This window comes from Hemitrygon akajei, chromosome 6, assembly GCF_048418815.1.
Source record: "Hemitrygon akajei chromosome 6, sHemAka1.3, whole genome shotgun sequence".
Classification (NCBI taxonomy): Eukaryota; Metazoa; Chordata; class Chondrichthyes; order Myliobatiformes; family Dasyatidae; genus Hemitrygon; species Hemitrygon akajei.
The window spans coordinates 119,761,736-119,786,142 of record NC_133129.1 but is presented as its reverse complement, the minus strand read 5'-3'; the positions used below and the strand labels follow the sequence as shown (position 1 = coordinate 119,786,142).

The 24,407-nt window shown below is 41.2% G+C and overlaps 1 protein-coding gene across 2 annotated transcripts in view; it reads right to left on the bottom strand.

The window, feature by feature from the left end:
* pdhx (pyruvate dehydrogenase complex component X) overlaps positions 1–24,407 on the bottom strand; it is a 231,935-nt gene that overhangs the window by 171,265 nt on the left and 36,263 nt on the right. For both annotated transcript variants that reach the window (XM_073049131.1, XM_073049130.1), the window contains exon 3: positions 14,151–14,251. In XM_073049131.1, the coding sequence (XP_072905232.1) occupies positions 14,151–14,251 (101 nt within the window). The remainder of the gene's footprint in view (positions 1–14,150; positions 14,252–24,407) is intronic.

Below are 24,407 nucleotides of genomic sequence, written 5' to 3'. Positions count from 1 at the left end.
CACGGCCTTCTGTCCTCTCCTATCAGATTTCCCCTTCTCCAGCCCTGTATCTCTTTCACCAATCAACTTCCCAGCTCTTTACTTCCTCCTCTCCCCCCACTTTCTTAGTCTGACTTCTCATCTCCTTTTTCCCCAGTTCTGATGAAGTCATCTCAGCCTGAAGCGTCGACTGTACTCTTATCAATAGATGCTGCCTGGCCTGCTGAGTGCCTCCAGCATTCTGTGTGTCTTGCTTCGATTTCCAGCACCTGCAAACTTTCTCTTGTTTGTATTAGGAAAGCTAGAAGGGGGCATAAGAAGTTCTTAGTGAGTAGGACTAAGAAACCCCCCCCGCCAAAGGGTTCTAAAAACAGAATGGCAAGAGTGAGGGTAGGACCGATCAGGTATAGAAGAGGAAATATGTGCCTGGTGTCATAGGAGATTGATGAGGTCCTTAATGAATGTGCTAGAACTTTTGAAAAATATTAGGATAGACAAATCCCCGACGCCTGATGTGATATACTCCAGATTACCAGGAGATTATCTTTCTCTCCTCACTGAAAACAGGAGTAATACCATGATAATTGTAGGTTGGCAAATGTTATTCCTTTGTTCAAGAAACGGAATACAGGAGAGTAGAGTAGAGAGAACTCTGGGAACTATAAACTAGTGAATCTTGCTTCAGTGGTGGACAAATTATTGTAAGATTCTTTGAGGATTTACAAGTATTTAGAGAACCATAGCCTGATTCTGGATAGTCAGCATGACCTTGTTAGGCAAATCATGCCTAACAAGTTAGTCCTGACGAAGGGTCTTGGCCCAAAACGTCGACTGTACTTCTTCCTATAGATGCTGCCTGGGCTGCTGTGTTCCACCAGCTTTTCGTGTGTGTTGCTTGAATTTCCAGCATCTGCAGATTTCCTCGTGTTCATGTCTAACAAGCCTAATTGAATTTTGTAGTGTATATGGATTTTATTAAGGTGCTTGATAAGGTTCCCTATGGTAGGCACATCCAGAAAATCAGGAGGCATGGGATTCAAAGATGGATACATAATCTGCTTGCCCATAGAGGATAGATGGTGGTGGTATATGCTGCCTATTCTGTCTGGAAGTTGGTGACCAGTGGTGTTCCAAAGGCATCTGTTCTGGGCCCCCTGCTTTTTGTGATATTTATAAATAGACAGCATGAGCAATGACTTGGCCACCACAACCATTTGTGGCAATAAATTCCACATATTCACCACCCTCTAGCTAAAGAAATTCATCCTCACCTCTGTTCTAAAGGGTTGTCCTTCTATTCCGAGGATGTGTCATCTGGTCCTAGAAGCTATTGGAAACATCTTCTCCACATCCAGTCTATGTAGTCTTTTCAATATTCAATAGAATTCAATGAGATCACCCCTCATTCTTCTAAACTCTTGCAAGTTTAGGCCCAGAGCCACCATACATTAACCCTTCCATTCCCAGATCAGTCATGAGCTTCCAATGTCAGCACATCCTTCCTTAGATAATGGGCCCAAAACTGCTCACAATACTCCCAAGAGCTGTCTGACCAGTGTGTTATAAAACTTCAGCATTATGCTTTTATATTCTAGAACTCTCAAAATGAATACTATGATTGTTTGCTTTCCTTACCACCAATTCAACCTACAAGCTAACCTTTAGGGAATCCTACTCAAGGACCCCAAGTCCCATTGCACCTCTGATTTCTAAATTTGTTCAATTAGAAAAAGGTCTAAGCCTTTATTCCATCTACCAAAGTGCATGAACGTACACTTCCCTCCATCTGCCACTTTGCCCTTTGCTTAATCTGTCTAAGCCTTCTGCAGACTTCCTTCTTCCATATTACCTGCCCCTCCACCTATCTTTGTATCATCAGCAAACTTGGCCCCAAATCCATCAATTCCATCATCCGAATCGTTGACATATAATATGAAAAGTGGTCCCAATACTGATCCCCGTGGAAAATCACTAGTCATCAGTATTTAACCAGTAAAAGCCTCCTTTATTTTCACTATTTGCATCCTGCCAGTCAGCCAATCTTCTATCCATGTTAGTATATTTCCTGTAACACGATGGGACCTTATCTTGCTTAGCAGCCTCGTATGCAGCTCCTTGTTAATAGACTTCTCAATAAGACTGCAGGGTTCTACAAGGCTTATAAAAACAAAACTTACTTTTTAATTTTAACACTGCCAATAGAAGGTTCTGTAATAAAGGTAAGATCAATTTTATTGGCCCTGGCAGTATTGAAAAATATCTTGGTGCCAGAATATACCCTGGAATTGGGTGTTCCAGTCAAGAATGTCTGTACAAATTTAACGGATGGGATATAAACATCTTGAGGGCAAGGCCAACCTGAAAGGTTTAATATTTTCAAATGTCTGCCATTGCTCAACTTTATTCATACTGAATAAAGCCTCCTAGGGTGTACTTGTCAAATCAGATGGTACAGTCAGGGGCTTCATTAAAGAATCTTTACATCTGCCCAAGGGTTTTAAAGATGGATTTTATACTCAATATTTAGAGATGTGGGTTTATTAATCCCTAAATTGGAAACTCAGATCCCTATGGCCATTATCAAGAAACACAATACATATATTTTGTAAAACCCAAGGACTGGATACTAGTAGTCTGAGCTTCCAGCTTGTTGGGTTAATATTGAAGAAATGATAGTGAACTATCAATAATTAAGTTGTCCCAATTCCACCAGGTGGTTGGATGATGCCAGGGAGGATAAAGATAAGATTCTAATAGAGCTAAATAGCAACAAGTAGAAGGATATTGAGTTTAACCAGTGGAGCGGGGTGGGTCATTAAGGAATTGGGTGCATTACTTCACCAATGTCCCCCATTCCAAAAGCTGTTTGAGATGTTCTATGCCTCTCAAGCTGTCTGAATATATAACAGTCCTGCTTCTTCGGTCAAACCAGTTAAGAATACCCTCACTCTGGCCAGATCTTTAGGGAACATCTATGTTTAGGGAATGCAGGTGATGTGGGCTGAAAAGACAAAGTGTGATCCATGTATCCAGCATGTGCCTCTCTGTGAAGAGACCAAGAATCGTCCGTCACGACCTTGACATGTTAAATAAAAGGCTGCCTTGGCCAGTTTCATAGTTTTTAAAGACCAAAGATTTAGCTATTTGAAAGGCTGTTTCTGGATTCCAGATGTTTTTTTAGTTAAAAATGGAACAGTAGTAGATGTCTATATCAGGTTTGAGAACAAGACTAGATCATTCAGTGCCACATTTTTAGAGAAGTCCAACAATCAATATCCCAACGTGTTTTTAAAAGACAATTTAAATATTGCCTGAGTCAGATTTTTTGGCTTTATTATCAGCACCTGATGCTCTTGGTTTTCTGAAAACAAGTGAGTTTTAAACTTCCTAGGCATCAAGCAGTATAAGGATTTTATTTCAGGGGTCACAACTGCCACTCTTTGAGGTACCGTTAATATTTTATGGAGTTTTGTGAATGATTAATTTTCCTTTATATTTTATTATGTTTCATTTTTGTGTTGGTAGGTGGATTGTTGTATTTTTTCTGTTATTGCACAATTTTTACCTTGTCAGCAGCACCCTCTTGGTTCGAGTGCTGTTACTAAATTGTACATATATATTTTTCTTATGTTTTCCCACACCTTAGATGATGTATCTTTAACTTTGAACAGCCTAAGCCAGTAGCTCCCTTTGCAGGTGATATTGCCCCCCCGACAGCATTGGGACGATAAAGTAGGTGTGGAGGGGGTGCCTGCTAGCAGGTGGGGGGAGGGGAAGCTGAGGGATTACAGTATAGGCTTAATTTAAGAAATAATTTACTTATAAGCATTTGATCCTCAGTGCCTCATAATTTGATACTATAAGCATGTAATCATATCATCTCTTGCTAATCTACTGTTCTCTTAGACTTTGCTCAAAGCACGTTATAGTTGTTGAAAAGCAGTGTGACACATCTATATTTAGCATATCATGAGAAAACGGGACTGAAGAAATCATTTTATTTCCAGGCGTATTAATGCCGTTCCCTGCTGTAGTACAGTGTCAGCTGATATGATACCCATACTTTAATCACAGTGACACAATTCTTGTGAATTTGGGTATGGCATTCAATGGAGTAAAGTTCAAAATCCGCCCTTTCGAATGGCCTTGACCACTTTTTCTAGCCCATCGCCCAACCGAGATATTGCTGCACCCCTTTATGTACCATCAGGCAGAGTCAGTTTTTGCTTGCGCTATGATCATGTCATAACTTTTCCCTTCACTGATCACAGCGCTTGAGTTTGGACTTAAAACAATTGGTCATTGACCATGGTTATTAATCCATAATGAAAATTTCAGAAAAACACCAAAGACACATAGGCATAGTGTAGAACCTGAAATATGGACTTACACCAGCACAAAGCAACCAACAGCAGCCAATGTTTCTGTTGTATGAAGAAGTTTTTTTTCCAAATGAGGCAATGAAACTGCCCAGTGTATTCTCTTCAACATTTGAAGAGAATACACTCTGATAAAGCAAACAAGAACTTGGCATATTTTCGGTCATTTCATGACTGTGTATCATAAATCAAAACTCTTTATAGATTTTATGTAATGGCTAGAAAGGGAGAGGGGCCACTAGGTATGTGGTCTGAAAGCCAAGGGGGTGGTGAGCAAAAAAGATTTAGGAACTACTGGACTAAGCCCTGCCATTCATAAGATTCATGCTTTATAAACTATTTGACTTTGCACATCTTCAGTGTAGCTCAGACCGGCCACCCGATCTTTGGATTTTGCAAAATCCATATATTTCTTAATTATGGCCTTGGGGGTTCTGAGTCTCCGAGTTGGATGAATAAACCTCCATTGCTAAATGTTGACTATAAGAATCCACCAGAAACCCCTTGGGGAGATGTAAAATTTCTTTAATGAACCATCCTGCTTAATTCACCAAAGGAAAAGTGACAATATTTCAAAGACAGCGAGATGGCAGAAGAACCTTCTCATTAGCACTATCTGAACCTTACATATACACACACCCCTTTAATACTTATTTACTGGTTAAATTATACTGTACCTTACTGAAAGAAAAGAATGCATAACACCAATCTGATTAAACTGCAACAGATCTTACAGAAAAGTAATAATACTCTCCCTGATAATGCTCCTTACATACTTCAATAGACAGAAGTTATAAATTAATTCATAAATTGGAAAAGAGCTTTAATAAACTAATTGATTAAATTACAGCTTTACAGTCACTCAGAGACATCCAATCATCACACTTAAGAGCAGCTGGATACTCTAATTTCCCAATTGGCTTGTAATTATGTAAAATCTGTATTCCTGGCAAAGTCACTGAAAGGAAAATAAAATTCTACATGCTGCAGCGTTTCAGATCAAGCATTCAGGTACATGAAAATGATTGAACAAGGGGATGACAAGTTGTTTGAAAAAGGTGGTCTTGACGCTGAAAAATTAGCAACACTTTCACATTACTTAATTGGCAAAGGGATTCAATTTAAGAGCAGAGAAGTTACTCAAGAAGAATGTGGTAACCTGCCTCCAGCAGCACATCCACAATGATGAAGTGTTTTGAGAGGTTCGTGATGAAACATATCATCTCATGCCTGAGAAGTGACTTGGATCTGCTCTAATTTGCCAACCAGAACAACAGATCCACAACAGATACCATCTCACTAGCTCTCCACTCAACCCTGGAACATCAAGACAGCAAAGATACATATGCCAGGGTGCTCTTTATTGACTACAGTTCAGTATTCAATACCATCATCTCCTCAAAACTAATCAATAAGCTCCAAGAGTTTGGCTTCAATACCTCCTTGTGCAATTGGATCCTTGATTTCACTTTGACAACATCTTTTCCATAGTCTCCATCAGCACAGGTATACCACAAGGCAGTGAACTTAGCCCCTTGCACTATTACACTTATGACTGTGTGGCTAAGCAGAGCTCCAATGCCATAATGAAGTTTGCTGAAGACACCACTGTCTTAGGCCAAATCAAAGATGGTGACAAATCAGCATACCAGCGGGAGAATTAAAATCTGGCTGAGTGATGCCACAACAACATCCTCTTACTCAATATCAGCAAGACCAAGGAGCTGGTTATTGAGTTCAGGAGGAGGAAACCAGAGGTCCATAAGCCAGTCCTCATCAGAGGACCAGAGTAGGAGAGGATCAGCAACTTTAAATTCTTCAGTGTTATTACTTCACAAGAGCTGTCCTGCGCCAGCACCTAAGAGCAGTTACAAAGAAAGCGTGACAGTGCTTCTACTTCCTTAAGAGCTTGCAAAGATTTGGCATGACATCTAAAACTCCAACAAACTTCTATAGATGTGCAGTACAGAGTATATTGACCGGCTGCATCACAGCCTAGTATTTAATCACCTAAGTCCTTGAATGGAAAATCCTACAAGAAGTTGTAGATACAGCTCAGTCCATCATGGGTAAAGCTCTCCCCAACATTTTATATGAAGCGTTGTTACAGGAAAGTGGCATCCATCATCAGGGATCCCCAGCACCAAGGTCATGCTCTCTTCTTGCTGCTGCCATTGGGAAGGTGGTACAGAAGCCTCAGGACTCTCACCACCAGGTGCAGGAACAGTTATTGGTTCTCAACCACTAGAGTCTTGTGCAAAAGGGGAAAACTTCACTTGCCCCATCACTGAAATGGTCTCACAACCTATACATACTATATACACACACATATACACATACATATATATACGTACACACACACACACACACAAAGAATTTTTAAAATCCAGAGAATACCATAATTTGGTTTGCAGATTTGAAGTGCCATGATTGTTTAACAAATGTGATTATAGATAGAGAATTGATACTAAAACAGTGATTACTTTTGTATGTAAATTATATTCACTTTAAGTACATTTTCCCACTAACCTCCAGAAGTGTAGACAAGTACTGTCTAATCATACTCTAATTCATCCTGATGAGACAGCACATCTGTCTGCTATCTACCAAGTCTCAGTACTTGCCAATCTACTCCTTCCCATGATTCTACTGTCGTACCTGCACCAAGAGTCTGCTGGATTTGAGAACAGTGTAGAAGTATGAAAATTTGAAATAATCAATACATGTTGGCTCTAGATCTGCATAAGGAACAACAATGCAACGTGACTTTCTCAGAAAGTGACAGCAATAAACTAGGACGTTAGCTTGCTTTACTAAGATTCATTGTCTCAGAAGTAATACTAAATTGAAGGCAACAAAACTGGATGTCTAGTTGTAATAAGATAAGGAACAATGAACCTGAAGACATCCAAGGCCTCAATGTCAAGCAGAAAAACTGGATGTTATTGTGATACTAAGAGATACCTGGAGTAGGTTACAACAGCAAAATACCAAACTGGTGAGACTTGGTCATGACAGCAATATGAAGAACCTGACAAAAGCCATCAATGTCACACTCCTTTATACCTGACTGGCTCAGTACCAATAATTAGAATGCTGTACAACTGGTATAGCAGAGACAGGACCATTGATGATTTACCAATTCATTAACGATTAGAAGGAAAAGGGGGAAGAGAAGTGACCCCTTGGATTTAACTCTTTACTAAAGCCTGAGCAATATGAGAAACTGGAACCAACACACAGAGGGGAGAAATCCTGAACTTGAGATTCAAGGAAGCTAGGTCACTCATTCTTTTACTCCTAAAACAACCTGGGAATCAAAAATTACAGAGATCTGATAGGGTCGACCATGGATATTACATCCTAGTTGTCTATCTGATATGCAAGCAAGGATAGTACAATATGGAGAGTAAGCTGTTGCCCATGATCTCCCCCTTTCCATGCAGCTGATGAATCCAAAGGGACAGCGGAGACTAATACACTTTGGTACCAGCGGTGTCACAAGAGTTGCCAATGTTGAACTCAACGTAGTTCTGCTTAGGGACTCCAGGTCTGGATTTTTCCCCTTGGGGTTTACTCCTAAAGCCTTCCCCATAAGTAGTAGGTATAGCCACAAAACAGTGGAGGTTTGAGATCAGAGTTTTCCTTCTCCTAGATGAGCTGCTAACCATGGCTGACGAGCCTCATCTGCCCAAAGCGACTGACTTTAAGGCACCAGTAACCCGCTTTTGTCCCTTCTGTCAGTAGAAACAGCTCTGCCAAGCTCACTTGAAGGCCTTGCTTGTCAGAGGCTATTTGAGATGTGTACCTTTGGGAGCATTTAAACGGTGGTGGAAACTTCCCCCACCCCCCACTACCTCCCCCGGCTATAACTTTTAGGAACCAGTACAATTTTAGCACAATTGTATTCAGGATATTTATACATGCATTACCAGCAAGAATCATACACTAAGCATGCAATGAGATAATTTGATTTCAATAGCATTCAAAAGGTTTGAGTTTACAGATGAAATGCAAGTGCCATAATTCACTAAAACCAGGATTCCACAACAACTTAACACTAACCAAATAGTGCAAATTATTGCAGATATCAATTTTCACCTGTTCCTACATGACTTACAGTACAGGAAGTTGACTAAACTTGACCGAGTGTAGGACCAAATGTCCAACTCTGTATCTGCTTACTAGTCATCTCACAAGTTGTGATTACAGAGGAGCCACTTAGCAAACAATCGGCATCTTCTCATTTTGTAAGGACTAATAAAGCTATACTATGCACCAAAAATGGCTGAGCAAATGCGCTATCAAAAGCCACTATCAACCTATATTACTCCTCTAAGCAGTGGAACGATTGCACAGAAATTATGCAGCATTTCAAACAAAAACGTAACTCTAAAAAGCCAATTTACACCTTGTAGAACATGGAAGAGAAAGTTGCACCTGTTAATTATCAGAGATTTGGGGACCCTAATTTTCTCCATGGTTCCTTTATATTTGTTGCCAAAAAACTGATACAAGGTAACACTGCAAAGAGTTCAAGACTACAATTTAAAATAACCAATTTTACAGATAGAAACACCACTAACAAGTCATGCTTGTCTAATCAAACACGTACTGCTCATGAAGAGGAAGAGAGCCAGATGGAGGATGCTTTCTCCCAGAGACAACCTGGCTACATTCCATCTGCTGTTCAGTTTGCCACAGAATGGAGTGGACAGGTAGAAGATCAAGTTGTGGATGGATAAACTGAGCAATGGTGTTCCCATGTGACACCTCACTATCAGTGATTTAAAGCTGATACAAGCAGTCAAACCGAGGAGTCAGATTGTTGGGAAATCTAATGGGATGAAAGACATTGCAGGAGCAGTCCCAGAGATGGTAATTTGGCAGTAAGAGAATCAAGAGACAGTGTCAGCAAAGGCAATGGGAACAAGAGGCAGTGACATCAGAATCAGAAGTGGTAACAGGGTAATCGTGGGGGTATAAGTTGGGGAGTGGGGGTGAGAGGAAAAGAGGGGTTGTAGGATCACACAGACAGCAGTACTTGCAAACAGGGATTCTGGGCACAGAGGTGATGGCAGAGGTACAGACAGGCTGGAAGAGACAATGGCAGGAGCAGAAGGAGACTGGAAGTGGTGGCAACAGTTGAAGCAGAGGTGGCATGGGTACTGGGAGAAACAGCAATAGGAGCTGGCACTGCAAATGGCAATGTTAGTAACATGATTATCATAAAAACAAGAGTACTAGACAATTCCATATATATTGTGCACCTCCCCTTTTTAAGAACTTTAATTTCAGCACTACTGGATGAGCACAGCTGAAACACAAGGCTGTGTGCTTAGCCCCCAGCTCTGTTGGCTAAGCACAGCTCCAATGCCATTTCATGTTTGCTGAGGACACCACTATCGCAGGCTGAATCAAAGTGGTGACGTATTGGCATTAGGCGAGAGATTGAAAATCTGGCGGAGTGGTGCCACAACAATAACCTCTTACTCAAAGTCAGCAAGAACAAGGAGCAGATTATTGGCTTCAGGAGAAGGAAGCCGGCGGTCCATGAACCAGTCCTCACTGGGGTAATACAGGTGGAGAGGATCGACAACATTAAATTCCTCAGTGTTAACATGTCAGAGGAGCTGTCCTGAGCACAGAACACAAGTACAATTAGGAAGAAAGAATGTTTGCATCTCCCCTTCCTTAAAGGTTTACAAAGAGGTTTGCATGACATCTAAAGATCTGACAAACTTCTATAGATGCGAGGTTGAAAATTGTATCACAGCCTGGCATGGAAATACCAATGCCCTCGAACAGGAAGTCCTGCAAAAAAAATGGTGGATATGGCCCAGTCCATCATGGCTAAAGCCATCCCTACATGGAGTGCGGTTGCAGAAAAGCAGCATCCATCATCAGGGACCCTCACCACCCAGGGTATACATCCTTCTTGTGGCTGCCATCAGGAAGGTGGTACAGGAGCCTCAGGATTTGCACTAACTGGTTCAGAAACAGTTATTACCTCTCAACTATCAGGCTGTTGAACTAAAGGGGAGGAACTTCACTTGCCCCATCATTGAAATGTTCCCATAACCTATGGTCTCACTACTTTAGGGGATGTAAACACACACACACACTTACTCTGATAATAAATTTACTTTGACCTTTGAAATGCGTATAATTTAATGTGAGAAGAATCTGGACTAGGTTGATGAATTTAGAGCATGGATCAGTACTTGGAGCTACGACATGGACGGTCGCAGCAGGTCCTTTACAGGCCCAATCAAGGCGGCTTGGCCTGAGCATGAAACTGCTGGAGTGGAATTGGAGGCAATTCGATGTGGCAGAATTGAGTCGAGGCAAGCGGAGGTGATACTGAATCAAGGTAGCTGGCCCAGGCCCAGAATCGATGGAAGACTCGAGGTTTGATCGATCTAAACAGCGGGCCGAATTGGAAAGATCAGGTACAGGCCAACTTGAGGCATCTGATCAGGTGCACCCCACAGGAGCAGCCTGGTACAGCATCCAAGCTGGAGTTGGTGCTGCGCCCTCCCCTCAGTGTACACTCGGCAGAAGACAAGCTCTATTGTGGTCACCCGCAGATCTCTGTGTCATTCTATGGACTGATGACCTGTTTACAGCTACCAGGAGAGGCATCGGGCTGGTGCTCTCCAATGAGGCCAGCATCCAGGCTGGAGTTGGTGCACCCCCTCCCAGTGTTTGCTCAGCAGAAGACAAGCTCTATTGTGGTCAACTGTACATTGATGGCTCGAGTTTGAACTCTTTTATTGCGTGGCTGTGATACCAATGCGCTTGCTATCTTGTATGTGCTGTGTACGACTGTTGGTACTGTGTTTTGCACCTTGGCCCTGGAGTAACATGGTCTCGTTTGGCTGTATTCATGTCTGATTAAATAACAATTAAACTTGAATTGTATTTACCATGTTGTGTTTTGAAATTTTATTGCTTCAATTAGCAAAATGTAAACTAATGGAAAATTAGTTAAATTTCACCAAACCTATATTTTAATCAAATTAAAATACCCAAGTATTTGTCACAATGTACAAGCTGCCACCACACCAGATGTTATTCCAGCACTTTCCTCAAATAACTAGAAACCTAACATGTACACTAATTTTTATGGTAACCCTCAAGAGTATGGAAGTAAATTTAACAGGAAACCTGCCAACATTCAACTCTTTATGACTGCAGTGAACTGTTATCTTAAGAGTTTTATTTGCAGAGGTTGGAGAAGCTCAGAGAATTCACTTAACTCCCAGAGCAATTATGGAGTAACTATACAGACAGATTTGCTCAGTTTAAGAATGAGCAATCTGCAAGTTATCTTTTAAGAGTCATAGAATACTACAGCACAGCCCTTATACATAATTTAGCCAAGAACATGAGAGGTCTGCACACTGGTCTATACCATTCAAGTGTAGTTCACTGGTAGATACCATCTTCTGCAATTAAGTACTGTAAGACACAAGGTTCTAAAAGTTGACAAACGTTTATTCCATAATGTTAATTTTAATTAATGTTCATTTCAAGATAATTACTAATTTCTTTCAGCTGTCAACAAGATTTCATGCAAAAACAACTCTGCCCAATCCATGTATTGCTTTAGATTGTGGAACAAGATTGTTATTGATCTTATGATATTACAAAGGCCTAGAGATTTAAGATTGTCGATAACACCACTCAAAATACAGGTCAAACAAATAAAAAGAAGAGAAACTGGGGAAACATAAACCACAGCACAGCAACATTCAAATTGTCCGCGAATCAAAAAAGGAGACAAAGCTTCCTAAAATTCATGTAAATAGCTTTAGCTTTTCTGATATCTGAATATAATTCTCACTAAATAGTTGCATATATAAGATCAAAACAACTGTAAAAGAAAAATCGTAATAAAAAGATCACAATTAGCAATGATGAACTTCTAGCATATCAACCAGTTAAGCTTTGCTAACTCCAGTCCTTTTGCCAGCAAATTGAGACTACACTGTCAATACAAGTTAATTTGATCTTTTAGCTTCCACGGTACTTGCCTTAGCTTCAATTCTGCTACATAATACTAAATAGAAAATATAGTGGATTCTGGTTGATTTGGCCATCAGTTAATCGGAACAGCTGCTTATTAGAAAATAGCTGAGATTCCCTTTGTTTATTTGGGACTCTATGCTGCTTAATTGGGTCAAGAGACTGTTGCCAAACCGTTTATTATGACTTACAAAAAAGCTGGATGAACTCAGCAGGTCGGGCAGCATCCATTGAAAGGAGCAGTCAACGTTTCGGGTCGAGACCCTTCGTCAGGACTAAAGAAGGATGGGGCAGGGGCCCCATAAAGAAGGTGGGGAGAGGGTGGAAAACCAATCAGAGGAAAGATCAAGGGGTGGGGGAGGGGAAGCAGGGAGGGGATAGGCAGGAGAGGTGAAGAAGGAATCTAAGGGGAAAGCACTATGGGTAGTAGAAGAAGGCAGAGTCATGAGAGGTGATAGGCAGCTAGAAGAGGAGACAGAGTGAAGGTGGGATGGGGGAAGGGAGAGGGAGGGAATTACCGGAAGTTGGAGAATTCGATGTTCATACCAAGGGGCTGGAGACTACCCAGACGGTAGATGAGATGTTGTTCCTCTAACCGAAGTTTGGCCTCATCATGGCAGTAGAGGAGGCCATGTATGGACATATCCCAATGGGAATGTGAAGGAAAGTTGAAGTGAGTGGCAACCGGCAGATCCCTCCCTTCCCCCATCCCACCTTCACTCTGTCTCCTCTTCTAGCTGCCTATCACCTCTCATGACTCTGCCTTCTTTTACTACCCATAGTGCTTTCCCCTTACATTCCTTCTTCACCTCTCCTGCCTATCCCCTCCCTGCTTCCCCTCCCCCACCCCTTGATCTTTCCTCTGATTGGTTTTCCACCCCCCCCCCCCACCTTCTGTATAGGGCCCCTGCCCCATCCTTCTTTAGACCTGATGAATGGTCTCGGCCTGAAACGTTGACTGCTCCTTTCAACGGATGCTGCCCGACCTGCTGAGTTCATCCAGCTTTCTTGTACGTCTTGATTTGACCACAGCATCTGCAGTGCACTTTGGGTTTATTACGACTGTCAGACGTGTGCACTTGGGTGGCTGTTAGACACTACACCGTGCTTAGAGAGAACAGTTTTTAAATAGCATCAGTTACCTGTGCTCTGTTTAAAAAGTAACAATTTTTCTCACTGATAGTGAGAAATAAGCAGAAGCAAATTCAGAACTGTTTGATCACTGTTGCTTAAACCATTCAGACTTGGAGATGCCAAAAAAAGGACAGCAGTGAAAATGAAAAAATTTCAGTATTTTAACAAGTTAGGACCTACGAAGAATTTGAAGGTATCGACAATTATCTTGAATGTTACATTCAAAATAAAGATGAGAGAATGCCATTTTCAAAAATTGTATGAAAGCAGTCTATTATCTACATTTTGTTCATTTACAGTCAAAAGAGGGCAGCAGTGTACACTGGATTAATTCTTCCATCGTTAACTATTAGGAACTAATACACAGTTTTATGGTACAGTAGTATTAGAAGTGTTCTGATTTATTTTGTATTTTATTTAAATATATAATGTTACTCAGTTAAATGGTAGTTTGTCTTTTTAAAAAATATATATACCTTTTTAATTATTTCCATGAAACTTCGGCTGATTAAGACAGCCACAGAATTGAGCCAAAATTTACTAGTCCCAATGTGCCCCAATTAAGCAAAATCCACTGTATTCATTATTATTCATGTGTGGATCTCAATCTGAAATTATTTTTCTTACCATGATTTTTGCTAAAATACCATCTTCACTCGAGTCAAAGGTAATAACGGCTTTGTCCGTTTCAATTTCGCACAAAGCATCACCGGCATGAACGGTTTCACCTAGCATGAGAAAATAGGACATCAGAAAAAATATCTATTGTTGAACATAGAAAGAACAAACCATTTATACATTAACTTTCGCACAATGTACTTAATAAATGGACTAATTTGTGAAGTGGTCACAGTTACACAAAGAAGCAAAAGAACCAATTTACGTATGAATGGCTCTATGTGTTTTAACACACTGAAATCTCTTTGTGGTGACATTGTTTACAGATAAATGTTGACAAGAATAATGGAGAGGATTCTCCTGCACTTACTAGTACAATGGGACCTTTAAATGAAAGTGGGAGAAGGAGATATTAAAAATAACAACTTTTTATTTTATTGTAGCTAGACTGCAAAGTTAGATTCAACACGAGGAAATCTGCAGATGCTGGAAATTCAAACAACAACACACACAAAATGCTGGTGGAACACAGCAGGCCAGGCAGCATCTATAGGGAGAAGCGCTGTCGACGTTTCGGGCCAAGACGTCCTGTCCTGACAAAGGGTCTCGGCCCGAAACGTTGACAGCGCTTCTCCCTATAGATGCTGCCTGGCCTGCTGTGTTCCACCAGCATTTTGTGTGTTGTTGTTGCAAAGTTAGATTGTCTGGGATCCAGGGACAGTGAGCTAAGTTGGCTTGATGATAGGAAACAGGGTGATGATGAAAGGTTGTTTAATGGTTTGGAGGCCTGTTAATAGTGGTGCATCACAGAGATCTGCGCTGGGTCCATTGCCGTTTGTCACTGATACAAACAATTTGGATGAGAATGCACCAAGCATGCAAGTTTGAAAATGAGATGTTATCAAAGAGAAGGCGGTTCTCAAAATTTGGAGTCTTGATTGGCCAGGTAGGTGAGTTGAGAGATGGCAAATGGCAATCAATCCAGATGCATGAGAGTTGTTACACTTTGGGAAGTTAAATCAAGGTAGAATTTTTACATTGAATGGTTGGGCCCTGTAGAGTGTCGTAGACACAGTGTGGTGAAAAAAGCATTTGGCATAGATCATAGAACAGGCATTTCAGCCCACAATGTTGTGCTGAACCAAAAAAATTAGTAAGCAAATGGTCAACTAAACTAATCCCTTCTGTCTATCCAAAGTCCATTTCCCTCACACCCATGTGCCTATCTGAATGGCTCTTAAAAGTCCCTAATGTACCTGCCTCTACCAGCACCCATGGCAACACATCCCAGGATTCCCACACTGTGCAAAAAGCTTGCCTCGCTCACCTTAAATGTATGCCCTCTGATATTAGATATGCCAACTTTCATCAGTCAAGACACTGAACACAGAATTTGGGAAGTTATGTCACAATTGGTGAGGACACACCTGGAGTATTCTGTACAGCTTTTCTTTGTTACAGGAAGAATGTCATTAAGCATAAAGAATTTAAATAATATTTACAAGGATGTTACCAGCGCTCAAGGCCTGTGATGAGTCAGGGCTCAGATTTAGTTGTTTTATTAGCTGACTTTTGTGTGTGCAAGGGTGATTTTGGGGGCAGAGAGTAGTCCTGATCCAGCTTGAACAGTAGAGGGCAGTGCTGCGCAGGCACCGGACAGCAACACGGATGGGAGGGGCCAGGACACAACCCATACAGAGTCTAACAACCCCACAAAGGATCTTCTCCATCACCACAACCCCTCCTCTCCTGGATGGCTACAAGTTTGACCTCAGCCTCGTCCTTGCCACAACCAAAGCAATGCAGTTCTCCTGCTAATGAAGCAGTGAACCTGACTTGCACTACCAATGTCAGGGTCTTGCGATTCCAATACGAACATCCAAACAATCATTCACACCACGCACTGTCATGGCACAACAACACGCAAAAAGTTCAGGGGACAATGCAACAAGAATACACAATAAGTCCAGCTCCGTTGCTATCGAGCAACTCGCTGATAGGATAGTCCTGCAGTACTTGATGTTCTTAGTATAGAGCAGTGACTTGCAATTGTATAAGTGGCTTACAGAATGCACTAATACACCTTTGATTGGACCCAGAGTGGCCGCTGCATCCAAGTGTTCGGCCATCCTAGCAGATGGTTATGAGTGTGAGTGGAGGGAGGAATGGGGCTTGTTTTGTTGCTTGTTGCGTTTTGTGTTTTTCTGCCCATCTTTGTGGGCCTGCGACGTTGGTGCGAAACGGGTGGTGACACTTACAGGCTGCCCCCAGCACACCCTCGGGGATGTTGGTTTTAATGCAGACAACCCCTGCCCCCAGCACACCCTCGGGGATGTTAGTTTTAATGCAGACAACCCCTGCCCCCAGCACACCCTCGGGGATGTTGGTTTTAATGCAGACAACCCCTTTCACTGTATGTTTTGTTGTACATGTGATAAATAAACTTGAATGTTGAAACCTTATTATAGGGAGAGGTTGGGCAGTCTAGAATATTATCTCCTAGGAAACTGAGGGGTGAAATCAAAAGGGGCATAGATAGGGTGAAGGTGCATAATCCTTTTCCTCAAAGAGAATAGGTTTAAAGTGTGATTAAGAAAAAGGGACCTGAGGGACAACTTCTTCACCAAGAAAGTGGAAGATGCCTGTATTGTGCTGTAGGTTTTTCTATGTAAGGAATGAACTGCCAGAGGAAATACATTTAAGATAGTTGGACATTGATAACTAAGATTTCAAAGGAAATGAGTACCACACGGGTAAACAAGCATCCTGGTGGCATAGACGAGTTGCACTGAAAGGCCTACTTTCATACTGTATTACTCTAGGCCTCTATTTTCATTATGAGATGTGGAGTAGGTCAGACAAGTATAGGAAGTTTCTGCATCTAGACCCGACAGTGATGAATGACTACAATGCAGTTCTGAGTAAGGATGTCTTGGGCATCGAAGGGAAATTTTCAGGTGGTACCATTGCTGTAATTTTGCTGTCATGGCTGAATGCCTTGTGCATGCCACAAGTTGAACCATTTATACCTGCGTGGTCAGATTTCATAATTAGTTACAAATGTACACTTGGCTAAGGATAAGAAATAACTAGCTAAAACACAATCCTCAATGAATGCTTTTGAACATGAAATTGTAGAACTCTTTGTACTTTCTCACCCTGCAAGGAACTAAAATAATGGCTCTGCTGAAGATCTCTTTAATTTTCTGCACCATTAGTCAAGACAATATACTTTTGGTGATTTACTACTCAATTTAAATGCAGTTTTCCAGTTTTTCAAGCCTCTAGCATAGTTAGAGATTAAGTAAATGACTGTCAATAGCATCAGCCCCTATCCAAAGGGACCAAAATAAGATTCATATCCGTTTCTGAATTCATGAAAGGAAGCTCTGAATTACTATCAGTGAATTTTATAACCATATAACCATATAACAATTACAGCACGGAAACAGGCCATTTCGGCCCTTCTAGTCCGTGCCGAACGCTTACACTCACCTAGTCCCAGTGACCCGCACTCAGCCCATAACCCTCCATTCCTTTCCTGTCCAGATACCTATCCAATTTTACTTTAAATGACAATACCGAACCTGCCTCTACCACTTCTACTGGAAGCTCGTTCCACACAGCTACCACTCTCTGAGTAAAGAAGTTCCCCCTCGTGCTACCCTTAAACTTTTGCCCCCTAACTCTCAAATCATGTCCTCTTGTTTGAATCTCCCCTACTCTCAATGGAAAAAGCCTATCCACGTCAACTCGATCTATCCCCCTCATTATTTTAAATACCCCTATCAAGTCCCCCCTCAACCTTCTACGCTCCAAAGAATAAAGACCTAACTTGCTCAGCCTTTCCCTGTAACTTAGGTGCTGAAGATCTCCAGATCTATTCCACCATTGCACTGCGTATTCCTGAATTTTTCCCAGTGCACAATAGCAACATTACTGTAATGGCGTCTGTTTATGTCAATTCTCAGATTCTTATTACCACGACACATCACTAAAAATATCCTGGTCACATTACTCTGAACCATTTTTTGCCAACACCAGCTTACATTATGAAACATCTTGATTCATTACCAGGACGGCACAGTAGCACAGCTAAAAGCAACATATCTAGTGATGTGACCTATGACCAAGAGGGTGTCCGCTTGATGATTGGGATTCCACTCAGCATTTTTGTTTCTCCCATATCCAAAGGAGTGTAGTAGGTTAACTGGTTACTGTAAATTGTCTTTAGCATCAGAATTATTTGTCCTGAATGTCTCCCGATCCACATTAGTACCGAACATTCACAATCCGTCTTATCACACAGCATTCTATGATTTTGATTATGCGATTTATCACTTCTTCAATATGTTCTTGGGTATGGCTACAACATTTAATCATGACATATACTTTTCATTTCCAAAATACATACATAGATAGCTTCTTTTATTATTAGTTATTTCAACAACTTAAAAGGAATTGCTTGGTTCACGTTAACCTATTATTTTTGTAACATCATAATTTTGCTTTCATTGCTGTTTATAGCCATGTTTAAATGGCTAACTTCCATATAAAAATAGCCCAATTACCAGCAAGAGAAATCAGGCACTCTGAGGTTGCTCTCTGTAGCAAAACTGATTTCTATTTAGATTGCCAACCCTCAAAGATTTCTTCAAAAATCTGCAGGAATTAATAATTAATCATGACTTTGCCATGGGCAACTGAAAGGAAAAAAGCTATTAAAGCTATTGTCCGTCACCTGCTTATTTATTATTTATATAAATCTTGGTGATGAGAAATGGAGATCACATAAAGAGACCTCCTGGTGTGAGCTGGGTCATGTGACTCACCACCTGGTTGTTACAGCAATAACCATTGGCTGGTGGCAGTACTTCGCTTTAGAAAATTGCCAACTCAGCAGAGGTAGCGCTGATCAGTTACATTTTGAATTCCATGGGCATCGATCCAGCTGGTGCTTTTCAGTAGCATTAGACTCAACTGCTAGGGTTCAGACCCTCTGAAGTACAGTTCCGCTAGATTAAGTGACATATCATGTATCAGTGAAAGGGTTCAATTCAGACTCCCACACACAATAAAGCAATGAACATCTGAAGATCAAATCTCCATTATAAACTGGGATTCCACGGTTAAATTTTAAAATCATTGATGAAGCTAAGGAAAATATTTTAGTGACCTAGTTTAGGAGGCACACTCTTAAAAGAGAAAACATTTTACTCAAATGACTTTTTATCCTTCTTGTTCCTGAAATGTAGGCCACAATTATCTGCCCCACCCTACGTATTGTCCTTCAGCTCAGAAAAGCTGCTTTCATTTACAAGGTCAATGAAAACCAAATTGATGCCACGTGTTGGAAATCTAAAGTAAAGATCCCAGATATTCTAGCATTTTCTGAAGTAAAAACAGAAAATGCTAGAAACACTCAGTAGGCCAAGCAGGATCTGCAGAAAGAGAAACTGAGTTAACATTAGTCCAAAAAACTTCATCCAGTTTTGATGAAGGGTCTCAGATCTGAAATGTCAACTGTTCTTTTCCCAGAGATGCTGCCTCATCTGTCAAGTATCTTTATCATTATCTGGTTTAATTTGAAAGCAGTTTAATTGGTAACTTGAGAAGATTTAACTCTGTGGGACAAACACTATGATTGAAGTTCAGAAATACAATATAATAGTAAGACCATGCAACTCGAATGTACGGTGATGAGGATCAAGCACAAACACCTTGCTAACATCAGCATATTCACATACTCCTCCATCTATCCACCTCCCCCTCATCTGGCTTCACCTATCACCTGCCAGCTTGTATTCCTTCCTCCCCCCCCCCCCCCCCACCCCCACACACCTTTTTAATCTGGCCTCTTTCTCCACCTTTCCAGTCTTGATGAAGAGTCTTGGCCCAAAAAGCTGATTGTTTACCATAAGTTCCGGTGTATAAGCTGAGCCCCCCCCCCCCCCCCCCCCCATTTTCAAGGTTAAAAATGTGACTTTTTCATGTTACCTTTGTATAAGCCGACCCCTTTTGTAAAGGTTTTTGATTTAACCAGAAAAGATCACAAGATCTCACATGCTGGTACTCAGCTTTGCCGGATCCGGAACCTGGACATTTTGTGAACCAGTACCTGCTATGGAAACAGGCCTACACATTGTAGAGCGTAATAAGCGAATTCCTAATAAATAAATCAGGGAGGGAAGTTTTGGATTAGGTTCCCAATGGTAAAGAATCCTCTGAAATGTAACTCCCGTGAAATCATTTAGCGCCCATCGTAATCTCGTTAAAACATAACACGGGGTGGCGAGATCAGTACGTGTATGACCACCAGGTACAAAAGATTTAAATGAATGCGATATGATGAAGGTCACATGACCTCAAGCTGAAGGTTGTTGATTTTGCTAAAGGAACGAATAACTAAGAAGCTTAGTGTAAACGAGAAACAAGTGAGAGAGTGGAGAAAGGCAGAGGACACACTGAGGGAAATGCCAAAGGCCAAATGTGCAAACCGCAGGAAAACATGCCAGTGGTCAGAAATGGAAGAAAAAGTTTTAGAGTGGGTGAATCACCAGCGATCGTCTGGATACATTGTTACCAGAGAAATGATTTGAGTTCAAGTGTTGAAATAGGCCAAAAAACACCATGAGGTCAGCGAAAATTTAAAAACTACATAAAGTTGGTGTGCCCAATTTATGAATAGACGTGATCTTGTGTTGAGACAAAAAACAAAGATTGCTCAGAAAATTCCCGCGGGGTGCTGTTTATGTTCAAGAACGCTGCTGGATGGACGAAGCGGGTTGCTTGAAGTGGGTTAAAGAGATGTGACATCGACGCCCCGAAGGTTTCAGGAAGGAAAAGTCGCTACTTGTCTGGGACATGTTTTAAAGTGCACTTGTCAGGTGAGACAAAAGCAGCATTGAAAGCTGAAAATACGGTCATTGCAGTCATCCCCGGTGGTTTGACGTCCGAGCTCCAGCCTCTACATGTGAGTTTAAACAAACCATTCAAAGAATTCACGCATCGACAGTGGAACGAATTTGACTCAAAAACAGCCAATAAATACGACCTGTCTTGTGTGTATTTGTTTTTCCAAAGTTGGCACCCTCTGTATAAGCAGACCCCCTAACTTTAGCATCAAAATTTAGGGCCAAATTCTTGCCTTATACACCGGAATTTGCGGTATTTCTCTCCTTAAATGCTGCTTTACCTTCTGAGTTCCTCCAGCATTTTGTGTGTGTGTTGATTTTAAAAAAAAGGTTAAGATTCATTATTGTAAAAGTACCATAGAGAATGCCACACAAACAGCATGAAATGCTGTATGCAGTAGAATGTCAGTTATGTTGATTTATCCAAGTATTAAGCATTTCTTCGTAGGAGAGTGTGATATAACACCTAGACATCGTTACTGTTTTTTTGGAAGTCCAGCATTACTTATCGGAAACTATGTGCTTCAGACAAGCATTGAAAAAGGCAGAGTCAATGTTTTTAACCTCATACTTTGCTCCCTTGCTTCTCCAGAGACACTGCAAATTATAGGAACCTGGATTAACACTCACAAGATGCTGGAAGAACTCAGCAGGTCAGGCAGCATCTATGGAATGACATAAACAGTCAACACTTCAGGCCAAGTTTCATTATCAAGACACTTCTTCGGCTACTATTTCAAGTTAATAGTATTCTCATCATATTTAACCCACTTCTGTTCTTTTTAAACTCCACATCCTCTGTCATGATCTCCCCCTATTCCTTCAACTCTATCTAATACTTTCACCTTCAGACTGGTCAAACTAAATGTATCAAACTCACCTGAAACTCTGCTGTCATATCATAGACACCTATGCCTTGGTCCATACTTAACTATATTACCCCTCTCGTCTCTACTTGAAAATTTTCTGTTCATGTTTAATGGATCATTCCTTCCCAAGCTTCCCCAACTCTGCATAATTTTTGAGATGGGAGTTGTAGAGACTTAAATACAAGAACAAAATTGTTAAACTTTAGTAGTGATGGACTGGGAGACAATGAACATCAAAGAGCTCAGGGAATCACTTGGTGCACGATAGATGGGGGAAGTTTTATAATTAACAGCTGAGAACATCCTGGCTGTTGTGTTTAAGTCTTGCCTGTAGATCAAGCCCAAAGTACGAAGTAAATTTATTATTAAAGTACATACCGTAGATTCCGGACTACAGAGCGCACCTGATTAAAAGCCGCTGGCTCTAATTTTAGAAATAAAATCAATTTTTTAATTGTAAAGGCCGCATCGGATTTTAGGCCGCACCGGATTTTAGGCCGCAGGTGTCCCACGTTGTAATATGAGATATTTACACAGAAAGATATTACACGTGAGGATTTTTTTAACTTTTAATTAAATCCATATGGTAACAAAAACAAATACATATTGCAAATGCTTTTTTTCGAACCGTGCCCGTACGCGGCTACTTTTAAATATACGTTGCGTATACTTCTTTACTGAACAACATTCCAATATCTCCTAACGACTGGTAAAAAAATATATATATTGCAGCCTACCAGGAAAAGTTATTGATCACCTTTAACTTAAACGCAGAGTTCGCTCAGATCCAAAGCCGCTCGCGTAATGCGCTCCCTCCCTCCGTCCCGTTTCATCGCAAACCGGCATTTTCCCACAAGACACCGCGAAACCGGGTGTGACGTCATAGCATCCCGCGATGTAGTACAGAAAACAAATATAGTTTAAACTAAGTAGGCAGCACAATGCTTCGAGTGTTTTCCATGTTGATGAGGGTGAGTACAAATGACTGATTTACAATAATTTAATTGTGAAAGTGCGCTTGATTTATCGTACAATTTCATTGGACCTCTGTGAACTACTCATCAATTTTATTGGTCTACTGTTATGAGGCAAAATGTTTACGAGGCGGCATGAAAAAAATCATGCATTAGCCGCTTCGGATTATTGGCCGCAAAGTTCAAAGCTGTTCAAAATGTGGGAAAAAAGTAGCGGCTTAAAATCCGGAATCTACGGTATATGTCTGCGGTGGCAGGGTGAGATTCATCTCCACCAAAGGGGGTATAAGGCATTCCTTCCCTCCACTAGCCTGCAGATCACCTTTGGGCAAGGTGTAGCAACCACTTAGCGCCCCCCCCCCCACCCCCGAACCAATCAGTGTCATGTGAAGCCATGGGAGAAGGTGGTGGATGGTCGTATGAGCAGCTGGTGCATAACAAGTCCTGGTTATGCAACCACTGGCACCAACAATCTCTGAAGAGTATTGATAATAACTGGGGTATCCCATCTTGTAAAGGCACTGCCCAAAGAAGGCAATAGCAAACCACTTCTGTTGAAAAATTTGCCAAGAACAATCATGGTCACGGAAAGATCATGCTTATCCATGTCATATGACATGGTACGAATATATATGTCACCATATACAACTCTGAGATTCATTTTCCTGCAGGCATATTCAATAAATCCAATGACACAATAGAATCAATGAAAGACCACATAAACTCAGTGTAGTGTGTGCAAAGGACAATAACCTGCGCAAATACAAGAAGAAATAACAGTAAGAAGAAGAAGTTAGCAATAAATATCAAGAACATGAGATGAAGAGTCCTTGAAAGAGAGTCCATAGTTTGTGGATACATTTCAGTGATGGCGCAAATGAAATTGAGTGAACTTAACCTCTTTGGTTCAAGAGCCTAACGGCTGAGAGTAATAACTGTTCCAGAACCTGGTAGTGAGAGTCCTGAAGCTCCTGTACCTTCTTCCTGATAAAAGCAGGGAGAAGAGAGCATGATCTTGGTTGCTGTGGTCCCTGGTGATGAATGCTGCTTTCCTGTGACAATGCTCTGTGTCGATGTGCTCAATGCTAGGGAAGGCCTTAGTCATGACTAGACAACGGGGTGACCCTTTGAGAGAAAGGTAGTGCAGTCTGATGTGATGTGCTTTGGAAATTAAAGAAGAAAAACTCAGTTTATTCAAGAAGAAAGACGCATAGCAAGGTAAATATAGCTCCACCTCGGTTAACCAAGGACAGTTTTGATGGCAACATTTCTGGTTAATCTGCCACCTTGTGACTTTTGTTGTCATTCTGGAGAGGTGCAGTCCTTTCATCTGCCATCTCTTCTGCTGTTTGTTCTTTGTCTCTGATCTCGGAAACGTGCATTCTCTTCCTCTCTCCTCCTTCTGTGCCTGTTTTTGTCATTCTGGAGACGTGCAGCACTTTCATCCCACCTCACTTCAGCTGTTTGTTCTTTGTCTTTGATCTTGGAATCGTGCTGCCCTGGCCTCAT